This window comes from Lepidochelys kempii, chromosome 12 (assembly GCF_965140285.1).
Source record: "Lepidochelys kempii isolate rLepKem1 chromosome 12, rLepKem1.hap1, whole genome shotgun sequence".
NCBI lineage: Eukaryota > Metazoa > Chordata > Testudines > Cheloniidae > Lepidochelys > Lepidochelys kempii.
Genome location: NC_136391.1, coordinates 6328728 through 6354703, shown reverse-complemented (window position 1 = coordinate 6354703; position 25976 = coordinate 6328728). Strand labels below are relative to the sequence as shown.

General features: G+C 48.8%; 1 protein-coding gene across 4 annotated transcripts in view; it reads right to left on the bottom strand.

Moving 5' to 3' along the window:
• Nucleotides 1-25976, bottom strand: part of PLEKHG4 (pleckstrin homology and RhoGEF domain containing G4) — a 172707-nt gene that overhangs the window by 21631 nt on the left and 125100 nt on the right. For 3 of the 4 annotated variants that reach the window (XM_073307290.2, XM_073307293.2, XM_073307291.2), the window contains exon 14: nt 728-1680. In XM_073307290.2, coding sequence (XP_073163391.1) covers nt 728-1680 — 953 coding nt within the window. The remainder of the gene's footprint in view (nt 1-727; nt 1681-25976) is intronic. The other variant, XM_073307294.2, reaches the window with a different exon arrangement.

The following is a 25976-nucleotide window of genomic DNA, read 5'->3' as shown; positions in this document are numbered from 1 at the left end:
ATTATCCGAACCACTTTGGGATCCTCAGCCTCCTTCCTCGCCTCTCTTCCACTTTGGGGAACCCGTGCCATTGTTTTCGGGCATGACAAGCATTCTCTGCAGACTGCTGGGTCCTTGAGCGTGCTCCTTCCAGTTCAAGGCCACGCTAAAACACAACCTCCTTCCCCTTCTGGGCATCCCTTGGGGGGAAAGGCTGCAAGAGGATAGGTCAACCCTGTTGAAAATGGGAGCCTAGAGCCCAGTGTCTTACAGGGGAGAGGCTTTTCTTCCCGGTGTTTCTTTATCCCCAGGAAATGGGCGCCCCAGTTCTCCCATCGTTAATGTACCACTTGTGTAACTGCAAAATAAAATAAATATCCACCTCATTGCAGAGGGCTCACAGCCTGGCTAGAGGTCATCTTCCTTTAATGCCAATAACCTAGACGTTGCCCCATTAGAGACACTTTCTCCTCCTTCCTCAAAGGGGGCATCGCTGTAGAGCGTGTGGTGGAAGGTGGCGACTCCTCCCCGACCCAGCTGCTAGTGCTGTGTGTTTTAGGAAGCTGGAGCTTCCCTTCTGGCCCTCTCTGAATCTGCCTCCTCAGCCCATGGGGCCTGTCTCCACCCCAGGACTCGCCAGTGCCTGAGATTAAGCAGGAGTGCCGCTTCCTGCCTCAGCAGACACGAGAACCATCCCCACGCAGCCTGGCTGGCCCCTGCACATGGGCCGTGAGAAGAAGTCACCTACCTGCCCCGGCTCTTGGCCTCTGGCGTGGAGCTGTAGCTCCTTTGCTCCTCTGGCAGGCAGTGTGCAGCCCAGCTGTGAGCGGCTTGCTGCCATGCTGTGTGAGTCCTGTCCGCGAGCTCTGTGCTGCTCACTTCCAGCCCCTTAATGAAGACGCCCGTGTTGCCATACCTGGCCGGCTCGCTCAGAGTCCTCTGGCAGCTGGACCGCAGGCTCTCGCTGCAGGGAAGATCAAAGCTTTGGGCCTTTTTCAGCGTCCTCTTGGATGGTGGCCTCCTGGAGGCGGACGTGGTGGAGCAGGATGAATTTGCCTCAAGAATTTCTAAAATACTCTCCAGGTTTGGCTTGTCCTCGGGCATGTCGCGTGGAGCCTCGCAGGCCACTGTACCAAGAGAAACCCTGCTCAAGTGGGGACTCATGTTGGGAGCAGCTTGGGAGGTCAGTTCTTCCCCAGCACTGACATCCCCGGAGCTGCTCAGGGACAGTGAGAGAGCTTTTTCCCTGGCCCACCCAGGAGAACGGTTTGGCCTGCTGTAGAAATGGGACACGCTGTGATTCCTGTCTGAAAGCAGCCCAGGGATGGCTCCCTCCGAGTGCCTCCTGTGAGACAGCCTGCTGCTCTCACCACCACACCGGGAGTGCTCCCCCTCACCTGGCTTCCGCTCAGAGAGCAGAGACCTTCGTGTTCTCAGGGCAGCTTCTAGCTTCTTCTCAAAGACCAGTTTTGTCTCCTGGCACTTGGACCATGCAAATTTCCACTGCTTCAGCCCTTTGTCGCTCTTCAGCTCACAGGCCAGCTCTTTCATCTCCTGGAATTTGGCATCGCTGATTTCCGGGTGCTGTCCCTTGTAGCTTTCCAAACACTTGATCGCGGCTGCACAGTGCTCTGGGGAGTTGCAGTCCTCCATGCTGATGCAGGCTAGGTGTCGCATCCCCTCCAGCGCCCACTCGTACGCCTGCAGGGAGCAACGACAAGGAGATCAGCCAATCAGTTTGCTATGGAAGGAATAACCCCCCCCCGCTCAGTGCCCACATGCAGCCCAAGAGAAAAGGGCCAGTGTGCGGGCCGAGGCAGTGCCAAGTGCATGAGCCGGAGGGGGCTGCCATTGTCAATGGGGCTTAACAACTTGGCAAAACAAAAGGCTCTTTATGCAGTGGGCTCCAGCACCGTCACTGCACCGCCCCGCAGCAGGGACACTCCCCGGCGCAGGTGTTCTTGAGATGGCCTGTGTGTCTCCTCTGGAGCCCACCCCAGAGGGGCAGGCTGCCTCTGGGAAGGACTTAGTAGCACCACAGCAGCTTCCAGACCTCTGTGGGCCTGTGAGGTGCTCAGCCCTGGAGCTTACCTGCTACCTGCATCCAGCATTTCAATTCACCCCCCGTTAACTGGGGCCGGGGGGGGGGGTGTCAATAGCGAGCTGCAGCTCTTGTTGGGAATGAGACTGTGGCTCCTTCTCTGGCTCTGCTCGGAGATTGTGGTACGTGCACTGCCAGTAACACCATGGAGGACACCTTCCCTTTCAAGGGGCACTGGCAGCGGTACGGCGGGTCAAGCCCAGACCCAGATGCCTGCTCCTCTTCGGGAAGATGTTTCAAAGGCTTTAGGGGAGAGGTCTACAAAGTGTCCACTGAAATTGGGCACTGACCTGCCCCAGGGCTCAGCTGACAGGCTGTATCAGAGTGGCTGGGGGTCAGGCCTGCCCCTCCTCTCAAGGTCCTCTGTCTAGAGGGGAGCTGGTGCAATGCTGCTACCCGGAAGGGATGGAGAGGATTGGCTGAGTTCAGTTCCACAAGGGCAGTGGGAAGCTGCAGGCTAGGCAGGTGCACCTGGTACTCTGCAGACACAACAGCCATTCCCCCCTCCTGGGGAGGGGGTGCACGTGGTGAACAGGCAGCTGCAGCTCTCAGGCTAGAGCCGAGGCTGCATAGCACATGGGAGAGGAGGACCCCTTCCCCCAGCTTGAGAGGAGGGCTCCCAGAGCGTTGCAGGCTGCTCGGGCTGGCAGGGGGCTGGGACAAAGGCCAGCCCTGGCCCTCCCCCACTGCCATGGCCTCTAACCCAGCCACCCCCAATACTCCCCTGCGATCATGGCCCCTAACCCGCCCAGGCCTGACCCTTCCCCCTCACCATGGCCCCTCTCCCACCACCCTGGCCTGTGACCTGGCCAGCCTTTCCCCACCTCCACCCTTCGCTTCTCCTGTACAGGAATGCAGTATTGACAGAGACATGCTATATTAGAAGCCCCATATGGCTGAGATGCCTGGATTAGTCACTAGCGGGATTCTAGGAATTTGACACTTTGTTCGCTGTTAATCTGACAATTCCAGTGACACGCTGGACAGGGAAAGGAAGGGCCATGAGAGCGGGGCCCCAAGAGGTGCTATGAAAGCTCTGACAGAGAGTCGGAGATTTAAAAGCCAGAAGGGGCCATTGTGACAATCTAGTCTGATGTGCTGCAGAACCCGGGACAGAGAATTCTACCCTGTGCCTTCTGCATTGAACCCATCGCTGGACACTGGCTTAGAGCTCCTCTTTCAAATTGCCTTTAATGAAATCATTCATTTTACCTCTCCCCCGTTATTTTTGTTAGTTTCTAAGGCACTGTTAATTCTCATGGACTGGCTGAGAACCCAACCATCAGCTTTGTAGGAGTCAGAGAACTGAGTTATTTACTTTGATAGCTTTGGTTTATTGAAATACAATGAAAACGCAAAGGACTGTATGCCCGCAGCCCCTTTCCCTTTCGCTGTGTGCCTGTCCTCCTGACTGCATTTGTGCCTAATGGTGGTTACACCCACTGGTATCCTGTATTCAGTGAACTTTTGGGGGTCGGGACTCTCCTGGAGTTGGCTTTGTGCCCCTCGCACAGTGGGGCCAATCCTGACAGTGCTTCGGTCTGCTCCTCCCTGACTGAATGATAAAGTATCAGTGCTGAGCTCACCAAAGTACAGTAACAGCTGTGTTATCTAGCATGTTGGGGGAATAGGGGGGCTGGCTAGTCAAAAATTCCAGTGAATTAAGAGTTATACGGAGGGTGGGAGTTTGGTTGTGGGAGAGGACTCAGGGCTGGGCGCTGGGGTATGGGATGGGGTGGGGGGTGCAGACTCTGGGAGGGAAGTGGCTTGGGGCAGGGGGTTGGGGTGCAGGAGGGGTTTCGGGGTGCCGGATCCGGGCAGCACCTACCTCAGGTGGCTCCTGGGAAGTGGCAACATGTCCCTGCTGCTCTTAGGCGGAGGCACAGCCAGGCATCTCTGCACGTTGCCTCCACCCACAGGCGCTGCCCCTGCAGCTCCCATTGGCTGCAGTTCTCACAATGGGAACCGTGGAGCCAGCGCTTGAGGTGGGTTGGAGGCAGTGCACGGAGCCCCCGTGGCCATTCCTTCACCTAGGAGCAGCAGGGACATGTCGCCGCTTCCGGGGAGCCACACGGAGCCAGGCAGGGAGCCTGCCGGCTCTGCACCAACCGGACTTTTAAGCAATATCAGAAATGCCAGTTTCTAGAGCTTTCCGGTTGGTAAAGTGCCGGATAACACAGCTTTTACTGTACGTGGATGCTACAGCATGATGTCAGTAAGAATTAAACCACACACCGCTGCCTAAAGCAGACTCTTCAAACAATCTCATATTGGTAGAAGTTACAATTGTATTGCAGGAGCAGCTTGGAGTAACTGACAAGAATCAGATCCCCGCTGTACTCAAGCACGGCCCAGATGGGCAGTAATAAGACGGTCGCTCTCCAAGGACTCCCAATTGAAATGTCAGATTTCTGTGAATAGTTACTGCAGCCACGGTTCTTCAGCATCCCCAAGCCTGGCTGGACTAAGAGTACAGAATTAGACGGGGCAATAAGGTGTACATTCTTAGTAGTAATCAACAGTTGGGACAAATTATGAAAGGTTGTGGTGGATCCTTCATCACTGGCAACTTTAAAATCAATTTTGGATGTTTTTCTAAAGGATCTGCTGTGGTTCACGCAGGAATTATTTCCGGGAAGTTCTCTGGCCCATGTTAAGGCAGTGGCTTCACTCTGATCTATTTTATGAAAATTAGTTTGCCCCTCAGACTCCTGGCAAGTTTCAAATGTGAGCCCTGGGTAAGCACAGTTTGGATGCCACAGCAGTACATGCTGTTATGACAGGTGCCACCAGGGGGCGCAGTTAAACAGGCTGCGTCCACACTAGGAGCTAGGGGAGTGATTCCCAGCTTGCGTACACATACTCCAGCGAGCTCAGTGAGAGCTGGCGTGAATATAAATGGCAGTGTAGCTGCGGTCATACGCGCAGCAGCAGCAGGGGCATGCCTCACCCGTGCTGAGTACAACCTCACCCAAATCCCGGGGGGATCTACTTGGCATGACTAAGCCATTGCACAGCTACTGCCACCCGGGCTACTGTGACTACCCTTCTATCTATACTGAGCTTGTGCGATTGTGTGTCCGCGGGCTGGGAATCACACACCACGCTCTCAGTGTAGACATGGCCTTAGTGTAAAAGCAAATGTAAGGCTTGGGAAGACCTGCTGTGCTGGTTTTCGTTTTGGTTTGAGGAGAGGTAGGTTCTTGGTCCGAGAAGTCTGTTCTCTGCGTGCTGTGCGACCACCTCTGTTCCAGGACTGGTGAAGGTGTGTAAATACAATGAGTTACACGTACAGTCTGCCCAGACCCTATGTCACTGCTTTCTCCTCCACTGGGGAGCCGACCCGCAAGGCCCCAACACCTGCTACCTCTCTGCAGAGGGGGACAACACTATACGGGACTGAGCTCTGCCAGAAATAGTGTAGCCAGTCAGGTACTGGACTCTTTGCTGAGCACTGGAGAATCACTAAAGCAGAAGCATTTGGCTGAACAGTCTGTATTGTTAATGGTCCTGATTCACTGCTATGCTCAATGGGGTGATCCAATGTAGCCAAGTGCCACCAATGGAGGGACAGCAACTAGAATGCAAGTGTGGAGCAGAAACTGTCTCCACAGATTTCAGAGGAACAGCCGTGTTAGTCTGTATTCGCAAAAAGAAAAGGAGTACTTGTGGCACCTTAGAGACTAACCAATTTATTTGAGCATGAGCTTTCGTGAGCTACAGCTCACTTCATCAGATGTTTACCGTGGAAACTGCAGCAGACTTTATATACACACAGAAATCATGAAACAATACCTCCTCCCACCCCACTGTCCTGCTGGTAATAGCTTATCTAAAGTGATCAACAGGTGGGCCATTTCCAGCACAAATCCAGGTTTTCTCACCCTCCACCCCCCCACACAAATTCACTCTCCTGCTGGTGCTAGCCCATCCAAAGTGACAACTCTTAACATAATCAAGTCGGGCTATTTCCTGCATAGATCAAGGTTTTCTCACATCCCCCCCGCCCCCATACACACACAAACTCACTCTCCTGCTGGTAATAGCTCATCTAAACTGACCATTCTCCAGGTTTAAATCCAAGTTAAACCAGAGCATCGGGGGGGGGGGGGGGTAGGAAAAAACAAGAGGAAACAGGCTACCTTGCATAATGACTTAGCCACTCCCAGTCTCTATTTAAGCCTAAATTAATAGTATCCAATTTGCAAATGAATTCCAATTCAGCAGTTTCTCGCTGGAGTCTGGATTTGAAGTTTTTTTGTTTTAAGATAGCGACCTTCATGTCTGTGATTGCGTGACCAGAGAGATTGAAGTGTTCTCCGACTGGTTTATGAATGTTATAATTCTTGACATCTGATTTGTGTCCATTTATTCTTTTACGTAGAGACTGTCCAGTTTGACCAATGTACATGGCAGAGGGGCATTGCTGGCACATGATGGCATAGATCACATTGGTGGATGTGCAGGTGAACGAGCCTCTGATAGTGTGGCTGATGTTATTAGGCCCTGTGATGGTGTCCCCTGAATAGATATGTGGGCACAATTGGCAACGGGCTTTGTTGCAAGGATAAGTTCCTGGGTTAGTGGTTCTGTTGTGTATGTGGTTGTTGGTGAGTATTTGCTTCAGGTTGCGGGGCTGTCTGTAGGCAAGGACTGGCCTGTCTCCCAAGACTTGTGAGAGTGTTGGGTCATCCTTTAGGATAGGTTGTAGATCCTTAATAATGCGTTGGAGGGGTTTTAGTTGGGGGCTGAAGGTGACGGCTAGTGGCGTTCTGTTATTTTCTTTGTTAGGCCTGTCCTGTAGTAGGTAACTTCTGGGAACTCTTCTGGCTCTATCAATCTGTTTCTTTACTTCTGCAGGTGGGTAATGTAGTTGTAAGAAAGCTTGACAGAGATCTTGTAGGTGTTTGTCTCTGTCTGAGGGGTTGGAGCAAATGCGGTTGTATCGCAGAGCTTGGCTGTAGACGATGGATCGTGTGGTGTGGTCAGGGTGAAAGCTGGAGGCATGCAGGTAGGAATAGCGGTCAGTAGGTTTACGGTATAGGGTGGTGTTTATGTGGCCATTGTTTATTAGCACTGTAGTGTCCAGGAAGTGGATCTCTTGTGTGGACTGGACCAGGCTGAGGTTGGTGGTTCTCTCTCCACAGAGAGAACACAAGGTTCCTCCAAACAAAGACAAAAAAGCCAGTTCCCCCTTAGTCTAGGAATGTTGATGCAAAGTGGGGAGAACATGCCCTAGGTGTTATGAGGCCATGGTGGAGGAACGTACGCTCAGCTCCGTGGTCTGTATGGTAACTTTGACAGGTTTCAGAGTAGAAGTCATGTTAGTCTGTATCCGCAAAAAGAAAAGGAGTACTTGTGGCACCTTAGAGACTAACTAATTTATTAGAGCATAAGCTTTCGTTGGCTACAGCTCACTTCATCGGATGCATAGAATGGAACATATAGTAAGATAGTGATATAGATATATACATATATACAGATAAGTTGGAAGTTACCATACAAACAGTGAGAGGCTAATTAGTTAAGATGAGCTATTATCAGCAGGAGAAAAAAAACTTTTGTAGTGATAATCAAGATGGCCATTTAGACAGTTGATGAGAAGGTGTGAGGATACTTAACATGGGGAAATAGATTCAATATGTGTATTGACCCAGCCACTCCCAGTCTCTATTCAAACCAAAGTTAATGGGATCTAGTTTACATATTAAAAGAATAAATGGACACAAATCTGACATCAGGAATCATAACATTCAAAAACCAGCAGGAGAGCACTTCAGCCTCTCTGGCCACTCAGTAACAGATTTAAAGGTGGCAATTTTGCAACAGAAAAGCTTCAAAAACAGACTCCAGTGAGAAATTGCTGAGCTTGAATTAATATGCAAACTAGATCCCATTAACTTGGGTTTGAATAGAGACTGGGAGTGGCTGGGTCAATACACATATTGAATCTATTTCCCCATGTTAAGTATCCTCACACCTTCTTGTCAACTGTCTAAATGGTCCATCTTGATTATCACTACAAAAGTTTTTTTCTCCTGCTGATAATAGCTCATCTTAACTCATTAGCCTCTCACAGTTTGTATGAAGAAAAGGAGGACTTGTGGCACCTTAGAGACTAACCAATTTATTAGAGCATAAGCTTTCGTGAGCTACAGCTCACTTCTTCAGATGCATATCGTGGAAACTGCAGCAGGCTTTATATATACACAGAGAATATGAAACAATACCTATTCCCACCCCACTGTCCTGCTGGTAATAGCTTATCTAAAGTGATTTCCAGCACAAATCCAGGTTTTCTCACCCTCCACCCCCCCACACAAATTCACTCTCCTGCTGGTGATAGCCCATCCAAAGTGATAACTCTTTACATAATGTGCATGACAATTAAGCTGGGCTATTTCCTGCATAAATCCAGGTTCTCACATCCCCCCCACCCCCATACACACACAAACTCACTCTCCTGCTGGTAATAGCTCATCCAAACTGACCACTCTTCAAGTTAAAATCCAAGTTAAACCAGAACATCTGGGGGGGGGGGGTAGGAAAAAACAAGAGGAAACAGGCTACCTTGCATAATGACTTAGCCACTCCAAGTCTCTATTTAAGCCTAAATTAATAGTATCCAATTTGCAAATGAATTCCAATTCAGCAGTTTCTCGCTGGAGTCTGGATTTGAAGTTTTTTTGTTTTAAGATAGCGACCTTCATGTCTGTGATCGCGTGACCAGAGAGATTGAAGTGTTCTCCGACTGGTTTATGAATGTTATAATTCTTGACATCTGATTTGTGTCCATTTATTCTTTTACGTAGAGACTGTCCAGTTTGACCAATGTACATGGCAGAGGGGCATTGCTGGCACATGATGGCATATATCACATTGGTGGATGTGCAGGTGAACGAGCCTCTGATAGTGTGGCTGATGTTATTAGGCCCTGTGATGGTGTCCCCTGAATAGATATGTGGGCACAGTTGGCAACGGGCTTTGTTGCAAGGATAAGTTCCTGGGTTAGTGGTTCTGTTGTGTGGTATGTGGTTGTTGGTGAGTATTTGCTTCAGGTTGCGGGGCTGTCTGTAGGCAAGGACTGGCCTGTCTCCCAAGATTTGTGAGAGTGTTGGGTCATCCTTTAGGATAGGTTGTAGATCCTTAATAATGCGTTGGAGGGGTTTTAGTTGGGGGCTGAAGGTGACGGCTAGTGGCGTTCTGTTATTTTCTTTGTTAGGCCTGTCCTGTAGTAGGTAACTTCTGGGAACTCTTCTGGCTCTATCAATCTGTTTCTTTACTTCTGCAGGTGGGTATTGTAGTTGTAAGAATGCTTGACAGAGATCTTGTAGGTGTTTGTCTCTGTCTGAGGGGTTGGAGCAAATGCGGTTGTATCGCAGAGCTTGGCTGTAGACGATGGATCGTGTGGTGTGGTCAGGGTGAAAGCTGGAGGCATGCAGGTAGGAATAGCGGTCAGTAGGTTTCCGGTATAGGGTGGTGTTTATGTGACCATTGTTTATTAGCACTGTAGTGTCCAGGAAGTGGATCTCTTGTGTGGACTGGACCAGGCTGAGGTTGGTGGTGGGATGGAAATTGTTGAAATCATGGTGGAATTCCTCAAGGGCTTCTTTTCCATGGGTCCAGATGATGAAGATGTCATCAATATAGCGCAAGTAGAGTAGGGGCTTTAGGGGACGAGAGCTGAGGAAGCGTTGTTCTAAATCAGCCATAAAAATGTTGGCATACTGTGGGGCCATGCGGGTACCCATAGCAGTGCCGCTGATCTGAAGGTATACATTGTCCCCAAATGTGAAGTAGTTATGGGTAAGGACAAAGTCACAAAGTTCAGCCACCAGGTTAGCCGTGACATTATCGGGGATAGTGTTCTTGACGGCTTGTAGTCCATCTTTGTGTGGAATGTTGGTGTGGAGGGCTTCTACATCCATAGTGGCCAGGATGGTGTTATCAGGAAGATCACCGATGGATTGTAGTTTCCTCAGGAAGTCAGTGGTGTCTCGAAGGTAGCTGGGAGTGCTGGTAGCGTAGGGCCTGAGGAGGGAGTCTACATAGCCAGACAATCCTGCTGTCAGGGTGCCAATGCCTGAGATGATGGGGCGCCCAGGATTTCCAGGTTTATGGATCTTGGGTAGTAGATAGAATATCCCAGGTCGGGGTTCCAGGGGTGTGTCTGTGCGGATTTGATCTTGTGCTTTTTCAGGAAGTTTCTTGAGCAAATGCTGTAGTTGCTTTTGGTAACTCTCAGTGGGATCAGAGACTTATCTGTATATCTGTATATATATTTCTTCTTACTATATGTTCCATTCTACGCATCCGATGAAGTGAGCTGTAGCCCACGGAAGCTTGTGCTCTAATAAATTTCAGAGTAGCAGCCATGTTAGTCTGTATTCGCAAAAAGAAGAGGAGTACTTCTGGCATCTTAGAGACTAACAAATTTATCTGAGTAACCACTGAATGCATCCGATGAAGTGAGCTGTAGCTCACGAAAGCTTATGCTCAAATAAATTTGTTAGTCTCTAAGGTGCCACAAGTCCTCCTGTTCTTTTTGAATGGTAACTGAATGCCAATGCACAGGGCCATATCTGCAGAAGCAAGAGACAGAACAGAGCCACTCCAGAGACAGATGCAAGGGCCTGGGAGCCTCCTCAGTCCTTCAACTACTGGTCTTTTGAGCTGCAGTTACATGGCGTGTGCCCAGGCAGTCTCACTACACACGCAAAGCAAGAAACTACTTCAGAAACTGCAGCAGCTACTCCAGGACACATGCTGCCAGATCTAAAACAACAACAACCAAAGCCTGCGGACAGCAGCAGCCCCGTGCTGACCTGCCTAGCACAACGACAGTCCGTCCAGTCCTGCCTCCTCCCTACCCCGGCAATAGGCTTTTAAAGAACACACCTGGGTGGGGAAGGAGTGCCTGTGGGCATGGGAGGGCCAGGATTGGAGTGTGTGGGGGGTGTGTGTCCGTGGGGGGGATGGAAAGAGGGGAAGGCGCAGGGCTGTCACTGGGTGGACTGGGCTGGTCTCAGTGGGTTGGAACCAGGTTGTTCTGTGCTGTGGCAGTGACATCTTATCTCCAGGAAGGTGAGGGCGGGATGGGGGCGACCAGCCAGCAGCAGCAGAGCCTGGGCGATGCTGTCCCCCATGTGACACGTAACTAATTTCACTGGGCCATGCCCGGGGGTGGGGCAGTGGCTCCCGTTGTTGCTGGAAGGTTCCCTGGCAGCGGCAGAAAGGAGCCAGGAGAAGCTAGCAGCCCAAGAGGAACTTAGAAATGATTGTAAATCTTGATGGCAATTCAAGTCCCCAGTGCCTGTCACAGGCTAGTTAATAATCCAGCTTTGTCCGCTGCACAATGGCCTCTGCCTTCCATCCTCCCTGCAGTGGATGGCTAAATGGCCACTGCAGCTTTTCCAGGTCACGTCATCTTCACAACTGCACTTTTCAGCCGCAGAACAGCAGCAAGGAGAGCACCGCCCAGCACCCAGGTGAACAATGTGTGCACCAGCCCTTCCATGGGCTTTGCCCACTCAGGCCTTTCCTCACCTTTAATTTCATATGTCAGCCAGCTCACGTAGACCCGTGCTGGGAAATGGCCCCAGGGTGCAGGACAGGGTGATTTAGTTGGGGTTGGTCCTGCTTTGAGCAGGGGGTTGGACTAGATGACCTCCTGAGGTCCCTTCCAACCCTGAGATTCTATGATTCTATGACAGAGAAGCTCCCAGCTGACCTCCCACTCCGGGGTGCACTGGGATGTGTGGAGAGGGTGGAGGGGGACTGAGGCTCTGGGCTTCAGCTGCTGGGGAGGAGGGGCTCCAGGCTTCAGCTGCCGGGGTGTGTGTGTGGGCTCTGGCTTCATTTCTCCAGAAGCTAACAAACAGCTTGCACACTACAAACATGCAGGTCTGTGTGTGGTGGAGGAGCTGGATGCTACTGACATTCTCAAATTATGCCCAAGGAATTAACTCTGGGGTCAGCCAGGAAAGAAACTGCCATCTTTTATGATCTAATTAGTGTTAAACCATAGGGAGGCCTTTCCTGAAACTCGTTATCAAAAGGATTGTAACTGGCCTCCCCTCACAGAGCCTACCCACCCCACAATGGAATTTAGATGGCAGTGCCGGACCTGTCCTACACCAAGGGACCAGGGTAAAGCAGAGTTTGCAGTGACCATTCCATTAGGGAGAGCCAGAATATGTGCCTCAGAAAGGTGCGGCACACTGTCAGAGAGAAGGTGGATTTACTGCTCCCTAATCAATAAATTACCAGGGTATTTTTCACTGCTACCTACAGCATGAGCGTGGATTGGTACATATTCAAGAACAGAAGCTACCTGAAATTTGTGTCTCGGGGATTTCTACAGCACCCATCACAGCAACGTTAAAGGGCTGCCCACGTAAAGGGTGACAAGAGAACACTTCAAACCCACAACGAGTGGGTGGCATTCAGATCTCCACTCAGCACTGCGGACACAGCATCTGGTCTGAGCAGCACTTTTCACTCAGGTTCAAAGCCCTTCAATAATCAGCAGATCAAGAACCTTTTCTTCCTTAAAATCCACAGACACACAGAAGAGATTTCTCATGGACTGTAGTCACAGGGACCAATAACCCTTCAGAAAAGCAGGACGCATCTCCTAGAACGGCTTAAAGGCACCAGGAGTGAAGGAACAGGAGATGGGCATCCTGTTATCTGGGGATGGAGTTAAGAAAAGGATGGACTGGGAGACCCCTGTTCTTCCACCACTTCTTCCTCCTCTCCCCATGCGTGAAAGGCCGTAATATGGGGGAGCCGAAGGAGGAGATGTGCCTTTTGGAGAAAATGAACCCAATAGTTGGCTTCTCCTTAGTGCTCAGGGTGCTTAGCGTTTTTCACATACGGACTAACTACAATAGGCTCTAGGAACAAGGGCTGCCACCACACACAATAAGCCAAGAATCAAAGAGCCATAAGGACTGTAAGGATGTTGAGGGGGCATCATGCTTAATCCCCGAGGAGAAGGAAAAGCCAAAGGGAGAAGAGTGTGTAAACCAGGGCTGGCCCTAGACCAAATGGCACCCCAGGCGAAGAGCACCTTTGGCGCCCCACCATCCATTTTAAACTTTTTAATATCTTATTTTTTATCGCATTCATATCCCATTTCACGACTTTGATGCATGATTTGCATGCATGATTTATCCCTGTCATATAATATTATAAATTTGCATGCTAGGATCTGTAAATCTGTATTTATTCATGCCATATATAAGCAAATAAAAAAAACAGTTTCCTCTAAGCTTATAGAAACTTTTTAATTTTAAGAATAACTGGAATGTAATAACATCAAGAAATTGAACTGTGCACCAACACTGGGTGGACCAGTATTACAGTCAGTGATGGCTTTAGAATGTTAACCCTAGTCCTTTCGTTCAAAAGATCACTTTTCTTGCCTCTGCCCTCATCAACTGACGCACTGTGTCAGAGAGATCCAAAGACTGGCCAACAGCATTTTCAAGTGATAAAATAGCAAGCTATGTCAGTCTCATCAGCCATCGTTGATCGAAGATATGTTTTAATGAGCCTGAGCTTTGAAAAGCTGCATTCACCACTCACGACTGTGACCGACAGCGTGGTCAGAATCCTCAAAGCTATCCACATGTTAGGAAAAGCATCCTTCAGCTCTGCATCATGAATGGAGTGGAGAGTGCTTCCCATGTGGCAAAACGTGAAAGATGTCGAATTCGACATAGAGGTCTTTATCACTGACATCCGAACATTCCCCATGTGTCAGGGTACGGTGAAGGTCCGTACAATTCTTAAGAGTGTTTTCCTGACCTGGCAGCTTACTAAGGTCATACAAAAACTCCCAGGTCTTTCTGCCGTGCTTCATTTGTCTAAGCCTTTCTTCAATGGACACTCAAGCAGTGTCAACAAGCGAGCAGAAAAACTCCCTCTTGAATTTTTCTTCCGAGCCTCCCATCACCTCATCTCTGCCCTCGTAATCAAATTGTCTCTTCTTCCAATGAATGCAAGTTTCCTTGAAGACAGGCTCAACTCCTAAATTTTCTGCCATTTCTTTGGCAGCAGTGATGGCATCTTCAAATCCGTTGTCTCTGTAGGCCACAACGAAATCGAGGCAGCTTCTTATCAAAATAGTAGATGTCGCGATGTCCATCGACTGAGTTTGTAATGCCTTGCTAACAACGTTTAGTTGGAACAGGATATTGTGCCAAACCACAATTGAGACCAGAAATTTGAAGTCAGTGATCTGGTTTGCCAGGCTTTGTGCCTCATGTCAGATTCTGGCCTCAACTTTACTTGACTGTGCCAATTCCATCAGGGCACTATAAACCTCATGGTACCTCACTGGCCTTACGCTGTCAATGCAGCTCTCCCAGTGAGAGTTACTTAGTCGGGCTTCACAGTCAGTTTTGTAACATTGTCTGTGAAGATCTTCCACCTGATAGTTGATACTGAAAACAAGATGTGTATCCTTTGCAGTACTCCGAAGAAAGATACTGAATTTAAAGAAGATGATGCTGCATCTGACACAACTAGGTTGAGGGAATGGCAGCCATAAGGCATGAAGAAAGCTCTTGGATTCAGCGCAAGTATCCTTGCCTGGATGCCACTGTTTCTACCCGTAATGGTCACACCGTTGTCATAGCCTTGGCCAAAGCAGTCCTGAAGTTTTATTTTATTTTCATTCAAAACATTCATAAACAGTCCTGTTAGGCCTTTTCCAGTAGAGTTGTCTCCAGACCGGAAACAGATAAAATGGTCCTTTACTTGGATACAGGTTTCAGAGGAACAGCCGTGTTAGTCTGTATTCGCAAAAAGAAAAGGAGTACTTGTGGCACCTTAGAGACTAACCAATTTATTTGAGCATGAGCTTTCGTGAGCTACAGCTCACTTCATCTAGTCTCTAAGGTGCCACAAGTACTCCTTTTCTACTTGGATACAGCCATCCTCGTCATCAACAAATCTTACTGTAAATGACATCTTTTGCAGTGTGACTTTTAGAAGTGTCGCTTCTGCTCATTTATTGGAAACGTCATATTCTCCATTTTGCCCGGCCTGTTCAAAATTGTACGATCAATACATTCTATTTTCCCTTTCGTTGCTAAGAACAAAAACAGCATCCCGAGCCCGGCGCCCCCCAAACCTGGCACCCCATGCAGTTGGCTGCCCTAAATTCGACCCTGGTACAAACCTCCAACATGACTGAGGAGGTGTCTGGAGTGGGAGACAGAGTCACATCAACCACTCAGGCTCCCTCTTCAGAGTTGAAGAAAGCACACTGCTCCCAGGCCCTGGAGAATCTTCCATCCCAGGGAGTAGTGAGGCCGATGCTGAGGGGTCATGCATCTGAGCCTCTGAAGCAGAAACGAATGACTGTACAGGGAAGATCAAAGAAGGTGACAGCAGAAACCCAGGAAGCCACAAAGGACTGTCTGTGTCTCTGCTGAGAATGAAGCATAGGCTGAGAGTCTACTGGTGGCCTTGTGTCTAAGCCCCTTGCCACTAGTGATCAGCCTCAAGGAGGATGGCAACAAAAAGCTGCTGTAAGTCCCAGGCCGCTGTGGTTCTGGCACTGCCCGACACTACGTCCCCTGGCCCCTGTGGTATTTCCGCATTGGGAAAGGGAGGAATGGGCAGGCAGGGGGTGAGCTGGGAATACCGCCACTGAGACATTATTGATTTCAAACAACCAAACCATCCTTGGCCCCTACGAACTGCACACAGCTACTGTATGAAAGCACTATTACCCTCGCCACTCTGTGTACCTGCTACACCTGTCTAGTTTTACCCCCTGCAAGTTCTCTGGGGCAGGGGCTGTCTCTTACTAGATGGATACATAGCAAACAGCATCATGAGGCTTCAGTCTGGTTGGGGCCTCCAGCCATGACCGCAATGTAACTAGCGATCAGCATTTCAGATGGGAGTTTGAAAAAACGCTCCTGGCAGGCGGGTGCTTTGGTGCTTTACACAGAAATTGGGAAAGGGCTTGGCACAGCTCAGTTCCGTGCTGTGTGTAGGGTGTGGGAGGCCTTTCCTTGGATCTCTGCTCCAGTTGCCGGAACGCTACATGCAGCATTGACCTGAACTGTGCCAAGCACATGCCAGGTTTTTATATAAAGTGTAACACGTAGGGGCTTTTTGAAGCTGGCCTCGGCTCCTCCTACAGTGGGGTCCTGCGCTGCATTTATCTCCAGCAGTCAGCTGCCAAGGCACTGAACTCAGCAGAGTTGGGACCCCACAGACTGTCATTCTCTGCAAAGACAATCCTCACAGTGCAAGCTTTCAGAGCGACGGAGCACACAATAGAGCGAAAGCCAAAGAAAATGTCTCTCTCCCTTCTGTCCCCAGCAAACAATCTGACGGAGAAAGCACTCTGCATTTACTCCGAGAACGATTCTTTGTATTAAAAAACCCAATCATTCAAACCCATTCCCTCACAAATCCACACCACACCTGGACAACCACTAGAATTTGTCCACAGTCACAACAGCAAAGTGTCCTTTGTCACATTTTGCAATATGGGAAACCCACGCTGATGAGACCTGCTGTCTGGAGATTACACCCCACTTTAATAGTTCTCAACGACGCCATGAAAAAACAATTTTAGACTGAAAACACTGGCATGTTATCCAGGCTTACATGTGACCATCATAACAAAGCAGCCCATACACAAACAAAGAAAACCCTGCATCTCTGCTAACTTAGAGCAATTAGTTACACTAGAAATTGTTTCCGTACAGCCCTCGGCTTCTAATTTGCTTTGGGTCTGCTTTGTATCTGCCTGTGACAATAGCGGTGAGGCTCTCAGGCAGCACATTAACAATGCCCAGCAGAGAGACAAACTTCAGGCCACGTAGGCACCACATTACTGAGTGATTAAGTTTGAAAAATAAACCTAATCCTACCTTCATATTTCTACAGAGGGGATCCATACTGCAGCTGAGTGCAAATCCTCGTGCCGAGTGCCATCATCCATTGCAGTCAGACTGAAGCAATGGCGCCCAATTAGTGCACCCTACCAACTCTGCTATTCACAAGCAAATGCTGCTAGCCTAAATACCAGATGGACAATCCCTGGTAACTAGAGAAAACAAGGTGGGGGAAGGGCCCCTTAACTTCACACTAAAGCTACTGAAGCGAGCGGAGAACACCCAGCACTGGACACTGGACACGCCACCTTGTATTTTAACACCGCAACAATAGCAGGAAAAAATGTCCCCACTAAAACCTAAAGAGATATTGCATGGCAAGGCAAGAAACTAACTGCTCCCAAGTTCACAAGTGCTTTGGAGAAAGCCGATTCTGATCTTTCATGGGGAAAGGAAAGCAAAACCCTTCTTCCACATCCTAAAACAAAGATGTCCAGTCCCTTCAAAACACATGATGGAATTCACAGAGATGGAATTCACCTGTGACCTTTTCATGTGTCAGAAACCAGGTATTTCATAGCATAGTCTCTCATAGAAGGCTCATCATAGCCTGTCACTTCCTCTTTACACAGATTCATTCATTCATTCATTCATTCATTACTCCGCTCCCTGCAAATGAAGAATTTTGCATCCCCACACTGAATTTGGAGTTCTGTCTGGGTTAAATTAACTAGCAGAAACTGAACAAAGCAAGATCTTATCTTACTCCTGATATATCTGGTAAAAAATCCCCTAACTAAGGAGATCAGATCTTCAGGCACTGCTGCAGGAGAGATATACACATTTGGAATAGAAGTGAATCGCTGGGTTGGTAACATGGTCTCCTCATCCCCTCTTAGTAGGGGAGGTAATGGCACTAAAATTACTAGCCCGCCTACATCCAGCCATCCTGCTCATCTTCTGAGCTATTATGATGATGATGTATTATTTGCACTGCGTACGTGGCCTCGCCAGGGACCAGGACCCCCGCCCCTCACCCCGGTGCTAACTGCTGTACAAACATAGAACAAGAAGCTGACAATCCAGGTACAAGGCAAGCGGCAGCAGACAGATGCAGGCACCAGACAGACAAGGACGTACAAGGGAACAATGAGGCAGTATTGACCAGCATGACAGGCCATGGTCTCACCACAAGTGGACTAACAATTGTCAAGCGTTTTGTAGGCATCATGGCAAAAGAGAGTTTTAAGGAGGGATGTGAAGGAGGCAAATGAGGTAGCTTTGTGGATGTTTACAGGGAGCAGTGTGCGAGGGGCAGCATGGGAGAAAGCATCATGGTGCTTGTTTGAAAATTTAATAGGCGGGCGACGGAGGCTGGCATCATGGGCCAATCAGAGGCAGGAGTTGACTTCTTGATAGTTATGACAGTACCCATCCTGTAGCCACAATGGGCATGTCCGTCCACAGTCCACTGGCCATTTCCCAGAAAACATGCCTGCCCTTAGTCAGCAAACCTACCCCATATCAGCAGTTATGCGTTCCGCTATGGCCATGTAATCACATAAAGACATGAGCTGGCCGATCCATGAGATGGGTGATTTTATCAGGGCTAAACAAGGAGAGAAGCTCTCCTTCCGATACCTTTGTGTCACCACCTTTGTGCACTTTTACGATGTGCAGACAGAATAAAGTCCATTTCAGTGATGTATAATACTTTGTGCTTTAAAAGGGACAGTTGCTCAAAGCTGAAAACAGTTATGAGCCAAATCAACAGGGAGGAAGAATTGAATCAGAAAAATGTAAATGATAATTGGGAACCAGATAACTTGCCGTCAAGAGTTTTAAAAGACCTGACTGAGGAGCTCACTGGGCTGTTAATGTTGCATTTCAATAAGTTTTGAAACACAGGGGAAGTTCCAGAAGACTGGAAGAAAACTAATGTTGTGACAGTATTTGATAGACTCAAGGCACACAATGTATTTAGCTTAACAAAGAGAGGGTTGAGAGATGGATTGACTACAATTCATAAGTACCTACATGGGGAACAAATATTTAATAATGGGCTATTCAGTCTAGAGGAGAAAGGTTTAATACAATCCAATGGTTGGAAGTTGAAGCTAGACAAATTCAAACTGAAAATAAGGTGTCGATTTCTAACAGTGAGAGTCTCCATCACTGACAATTTTGAAATCAAGCTTGGATGTTTTTCTAAAAGCTCTGCTCTAGGAATTATGTTGAGGAAGTTCTCTGGCCTGTGTTATGCAAGGTGTCAGACTAGATGATCACAATGATCCCTTCTGGCCTTAGAATCTATGAACCTATCACTGACTCACCTTAGGATACGTGGAACTGAAGCAAACCACCACTGCTTTGAGTGGGGCTTGGGTACACAGAAGGTCTGTCAATTCTTCGGAGTTCATTGTCTTTTAAAAGACTAGAAACAGTCCCACCAGTTTAGAAGCAAGCTAAGACTTGGGATAGCCATGGGAATGTGGCTGGAGACAGCAGGAGACATGGTTTGGGATCTGGGACTTTAATAGGACATCCCAGCCTGTATAACTAGGCCTTTGATATGCAAATTGGAGCCTTGTGAGCTACACCCCCTCTGTACAAACTGGGGAGGGTCAAGCTCCATGGCCAGATTGTCGATTTGTTAAATTCCCATGCCCTGACGAAGTGGACTTTGAGTCTCCTGGAGCGAGTAGCAGATGCCAACAGGTGAGCATTCCTGTGAGTCCCACTCACATTGCAAAATCATGGGGAAGAACGCCTTCCAGAAAGTGTAGTTGGATTCCATGAATAGGGTACTTGACACAGTCCAGGAGAGGTCACTGTCAGCAACAAACTCAACTGGGAAGGGATGGGGGTGGGGTGTGAACTCCTCGATGGGTTTCTTGTGAGTGAAGCTGAGAAATCCCTCAGCCCAGAGAAAAGAGAGGATGCTTTACTGTCATTAGGAAGGTGGCTATAAAAGTTCTGATTTCTGCATGTTTAGATTCCATTTTGCTCAGAAAGCCTGCAAGTCACTGACTTTCACAGATGCAACTATGTTCTGTACAAGAAGGGAGGAATGGGGGCACATGGAAATATTTACGTTGAGGATCTCAACTGATCCAAAAGTCTTGGGGAATAGAAGCCGCAAGGGCAGAGGGGTTCAGATCTTTTGCAGTGTATCAAGGAGTCTGAAGCTGGATCTACGTGAACTAAACAAGACATCATATAGGCAGGCCTGGAAATGTAAAGATAATACCAAGCAGGAGGTGAAAAGGGTAGCCTGGCTACTGAGAAGAGCCAAGAGCCAAGAAGTGTTGGCCAAGAATCCTAGCTACTTCCGCTACTGAGCAGATACCACCACAACCTCCTCTCCCCATCAGTCTCCAGGTGCAGGGGGAGTGGACCCTCTGTGAGCTGCAAGAGGCCCACAGAGCAAGATTCAGTCAGTCCTGGAAGAGAAGCTCTGGGAGGCAAATGGAGAGGGAGGCAAATGGGGGAGCAGTGGCAGCAGACACTTGGGATCAGGCTCGTGATCAAGTGCGAGTCATGGGAATTTTGTGCATGCGTTTTGCTGCACTGGAAAGGTCAGGGAGCGTCTTCTCTAGGTGTGTGGTCTGACTGAGCAGTTGGTCATTGTGAGGTGTGGGTGCTAAGGCATGTGCACCCATATTGCCTTAACCAGAGACTTCCTTGTTTTCAGCTGTTAGAGTTGCTTGGGTGTAGCACCTCAGAACCCGTATCTGTAATGCAGTGAGGTCTTTGGATGGTGGGTTAAATAGCACTCGATGGACACAAACTGTTCGTCCCACATCTGAGCCATGCAGCACAAGGACAAAGAGAAGCACAGAACATTGTGAAGTCTCTAACCGCAAGCTTTGCTAAGACAGGAGAGTGGCAGTGAGTGAGCAAAGGCTTATTTCCTTTGGGATGTCAATTCAGCAATGCAGCTCAGAACAGACCCCCTCGAGGAAACAGCCTGGAAGCTGATGGAGCTGACAATGAATTCTTGGAGGAAGATCAACACTGCAGAAATCTCTGGTCACTAATTTGGCAAAACATAAAGCCCTTGATGAGCTGTCGCAGGCTGGATTTAATCTTTCAATAATTCCTTTTTGTTATAAATCAGAATCACTGTATAGAGAGAAGTCTTAGAACTCTACATACAATGCTCCATCTTGTTAAACCCGAGGCAGAGAGTTTTCTACCAGGTCAATAACTTTGTCAGAGAAGTCAACTTTAGCAAGGAGGTTTATAGGCCTTAGAAGAGAACTTTTCCCATAAGAACCAGAGGGCAGAAATAGCTGAGAGCTCCTGTTGCGTGGATCAACCTTCCACCCCCAAGCCTGTTCACTCAGCAGCACTGGGCGTAATAGTAACTGACTTTCAAACCCACCTTGGTATGGACCCTTTACAAGAGATGACGATAAAAGACGACAATAAACCACCTCAGAGAGGACATCTCTGTGGGATGCCTGATTTTACAAGGAAACACAGACTGTAACTGAGGGAGATGACAAGAGAGAAAGAGGACCTGAAACCAGAGGCTGTCTCACAGAGATGCTGCCTGTCTAAGAGGGGAGAAAGAATCCAAGGTGACTCCATCTAGATGAGTTTTGCAGACTGGCAGACTACACGTGTTATGCAGACTACTTATTTTATGTTAATCTGATCTTTTTTTCTCTATCCTGAGTAAATCTCCTGAGTCTCAAGCTGCTGCTAATTAGACCCCCTGAGTCTCAAGCTGCTGTTTGGGACTTTCATGCAGAACGCCCTGAAGAGAGAACACCATCCACTGATAAGCAGAGGTAGAGGGAGAGCATGCTACATGTTTATCCCACTATGGATTCTTGATCAAAAGGGATGGTGTCAGAGGCCACGCGTGGGGGTATGTCCCAGTTTGTAGCCATTACCCTCGTGGGAATTAGGCTTATTTGCTGAGTTTCTTCTTTGACTCTGTGCTTTTCACTGCCACTGTCTTTGGTTATCATCTAATTTACAGAGCTGGGAACCTGATCTTCATTTAAAGACAAGTAACTCGAAGGCTGATCTAGACTCCTGCATGCAATAAAAGGTGGCTCAGAGTTTGAAAACTCTATGGTTCATCTATAGTAGTGGTTCACAACCAGGAGTACGTCTTCCACAGGGTACATCAGCTCACCTAGAGATTTGCCTGGTTTTACAACAGGCTACATAAAAAGCACTACCAGTCAGTACAAACTAAAATATCATACAGACAACTTGTTTATACTGCTCTGTATACGACACACTGAAATGTAAGTATAATAGTTATATTCCAATGGATTTATTTTATAATCATATGGTAACAATGAGAAAGTCAGCCATCTTTCAGTATTAGTGGGGCTCTGACACTTTTGTATTTCTATGTCTGATTTTGTAAGCACGTAGTTTTTAAGTGAGGTGAAACTTGGGGGTACGCAAGACAAATCAGACTGCGAAAAGGGGTACAGTGATCTGGAAAGGTTGAGAGCCATTGCTCTATAGCACCTCTTGTCTTTGTGCCTAGGGGGAAGGGCTGAGTAGCAGAGAGCTGTCCCCTCACTGCAGCCAGAAGCAGAAAGCTCCTTCTCCCATTCAGTAGCTGGAGGGACTGAACCACCAAACATAGCAGGGGCTGCAAGCTAGAGCAGGGGTTCTCACATGAAAAATTTTGGTGGCCTCAGAGTGCGGCCACCAACTCTTGCTGGTGGCCGCTCTGACAATTTTTCCTAAAATACTTAATTAACTTCAGGAAAAACAAATAACTATGCACATACCCATGTCCAAATCATTGTAATTTATTTATGTAGAGTTTTTTTTCAGACTCAATAATAAAAATAATGTACAGTTGTCTCTATTTGTTACTGGACCTAAACAGAATAGAAACAAAATAAGGTGCTTTGCATGTTCTTCTCTTTTTTGTTGTTGTTTCTTTTGCTTTTTTGGTTGCTGGTTTTTTTTTTTAGCTTTGCTAGCTACTACCTCTGCTCCTGTGAAAACTGATATTTGTAGGTTTGTTAATATCACGTTTCACAGCAGACTTACTCAGCCCTGGCAAGCCGGGGAATGAATTAAGCTCTGAATGGAGAGGTGGGGAGGGAGGCAGCAGGGGCCATGGGTGATGGGGTGGTGGTGAGCCTGGGGCTGGATCCCAAAGCCCCGCAGCCAGGGGATGAAGCCCTGCAGCTGGAACTCGAAGCCCCATGGCTGGAGCTGCCGCCCAACGCCCCAGGGCTGAAGCCGGAGCCCCACTGCCCTGGGAAAGGGAGGGAAACACACACGGGCTGCCTGCTCCTCTAGTGTTTGTGGCTAGAGGCTGACAAGAAAGATCCGCAAGCCTGGTGGTCTAGGACATCTCCTTCCCATTTTCCAGCAGCAGAATGAACTGGGTGCTGGGTGTCTCACCAGCGAGATGCCCCTGAAACTTGCTGGTGGGAACTCCAAGTTTTGCTGTCCATAATGTCCTCTGGTGAGGGGGTCCAGTCTTCTGTCTTGGCGGAATCTGGTTAATTTTTCAAACCCTAGTTTTCAAATTCCAAAATCTAGATAGCAAGCCCATCCCCTGAAACGGGAAAGAGCATTCACCCCACAGGACAGCTGAGCCCCGCACAACTGGAAGCAGCATGGAGTGACCAGCAGGACCAAGTCACAGCTTTCTGCTGCCTTACATTGTCCACAACCAGCCAAACAAAGCCATGCAGCAAAAGGGACAGCCTGCACTCTCTAACTGCTCATGCCAAGGGTTTCCCAGGCACCCAGCGATCACAGCAGCTACATTTACACTAGAGTGCAAAGATCATAAAGCATTCGCAAATAAAGGGAGAGTTCACATTAGTGGGTTTGTCGCTGCTATATTAAAAGACAGGCAGTGCAACTCTGGGCTTCAGAGAGCATGCAAACGCACCCACACATGGAGAGTCCTTTGGACTGTGTCTGAACACAGAGAGCTCACAAGCTTCACCCTGAATACACACAGACAGACCAGTGCACCCGAGCTACTGAATGGAACGTCTTGTTCTCATCCGCCTCGATCCAATGGCATGCTGCACGCTTGGTACTTACAAGAGCATTTTCAGTGTCTGTTTGCTGCTGAAAGCAGGGGAGAATGTATTTGATTCAAAGGGAAAATGCAAGGAGAGCTGTAGAGAACTGCTCCTGAGAGCAAAGTCTGGCCCACATGCAGCTGTGTGAGCTGATGTCAGCCAGGGCCCCCGGCCCCCGTTTCTGCCCATAGAAGGAGTGACACTTGCTGGCAGATGGAATGCACGGCCACATTAGCATTCCTACAGGGACAATGGGGGGGAGCTGCTATATAGATTACAGGCTGGCTGTCCCTCCCTCAGTCACAGAGGGACCAGGAACCGCCTTCCCTTGCCAGGCCTTTGTTTGCTGACTCACAAAGGAGAGTGCTGTCTGTGTTCAGAGTCCAAGACATGAGAAACCCTGCATGAGGGGGGTATGTCACAGAAGGGGCAACTCACACACACAGGGGATGGGGGGGCTCCCAGCCCAGGGAGGTGGGAGGAGAGGGAGCACTGCAGCAGACAGGCCACCAGGTGGGGTTGGAGGATGCTCTCCATGCACAGCAGAAAACTCTGGAGGGGAGAGCTGGCTGTGCACATGAGACAGAGAGAACCCAGCTGTCTTGGAGGGCTGGGAGTCTCCACAAGACAGAGACCCGGAGAGAATCCTGGTGGGGCAAAGGATCCTGTGACAGAACGAACCCCACAAAGGATCTGACTGGGAACCCAGAGAATCCCACAGAGGTCAGGCTTGGTGGGGCAGACAGAAAATGCACACATATCTCCCTTGCAGAAAGCCTCTTACCGGCCCTTCCTCCATCAGGGCAGCGCATGTCAAATCCCTCCTCCAGCCCAGTCTCAAACATCCCAAGCAATGGGATGCCCACAGCTTCCCTTGAGAGAATGGCTGCAGGAGGAGCAGAGGGAGCACCCCCACAGCTGAAAGCAGTTCCCCTCGCTGGGTTGGTTAACTTCCCGAACCTTCAACAAGGGACAAATGAGCCACAATCTTGCACAAACCCTCAACATGCTGGAGAAAACCTCGGCCTGGAGCCTTTGGAGTTGGAGGTGGCTCACGGACCCATGGAGGGATCTTTTCAGCACACAACAGAGGTTTTGCTCAAGCTAAATCCAAGCTACATATGAGAGTAAGAAGTTCCATGAACGGAATGAGGGGGAGCAAAGACAACCAGGGAAACAATTTTACTTAGAGACATAAATGTAGAGAGAAAAAACTTAAATGAGTGAGGAGAGAGCACGCAAGACCTTTTGGGCTTGAGTGAAATAGGTCCTGAGATGTCCCTCCCGTTCCCACAGTACCACAGGCCAGCAGAGGGGTAGTAAAAGGGTGAGGGAGTGGCCAAGGCTCTGTGTAGCCAAACACATTTCATTTGGAGATGATTCAAGTGGACACCCCAGCCTGTCCTTACATCCATAAGCGCTGCTCTCAGGGAGAGGGTCAAGAAGTCCCTCACGTTCCTTCCTCATACTCAAAGGATCCAGCCACCAGGTCAGTTCTTGCGGGATTGAGGCTGTACTGTGACAGGTTTGTTCAGATGGTGCTTGGCTGGGGAGTGCACTGTCCTTAGCCAGTGTTGCAATGGCCGCAGGGGAAGTCTGGCAAGCGGCATCACAAAGTCATGTGCCAATGTGTGCCCTAGCAATCCAAGGCACGTGTGAATTGCTGTACATGGTCTTGCCCTTATGTCATGTATGAAGAACTGAAGGGACCTGAATCTGTGTGGCAGAGCAGCCTGTGCTGGCTGTGAGTTGAGCAGAGCTCCTGTGAATTATATTCTCTGTGAGTGTGTGAGAGACAATTTCTTGTAGTTCACAAGGAGTCCTGGAGCTTGGAGTGACAGAATGATGGAGGCAAGTGTTACCTCCTGAATCTGAGGCAGTGAATGTGTTCGCGGAGCCTCCTCAGATCCAGCACAGGATGAAGACCCTTTCGTCTCTGGAATGAGGAGATACAAGGAGTTAGAAGCCCCTTCCTCTGTATTCCTGAGGCAC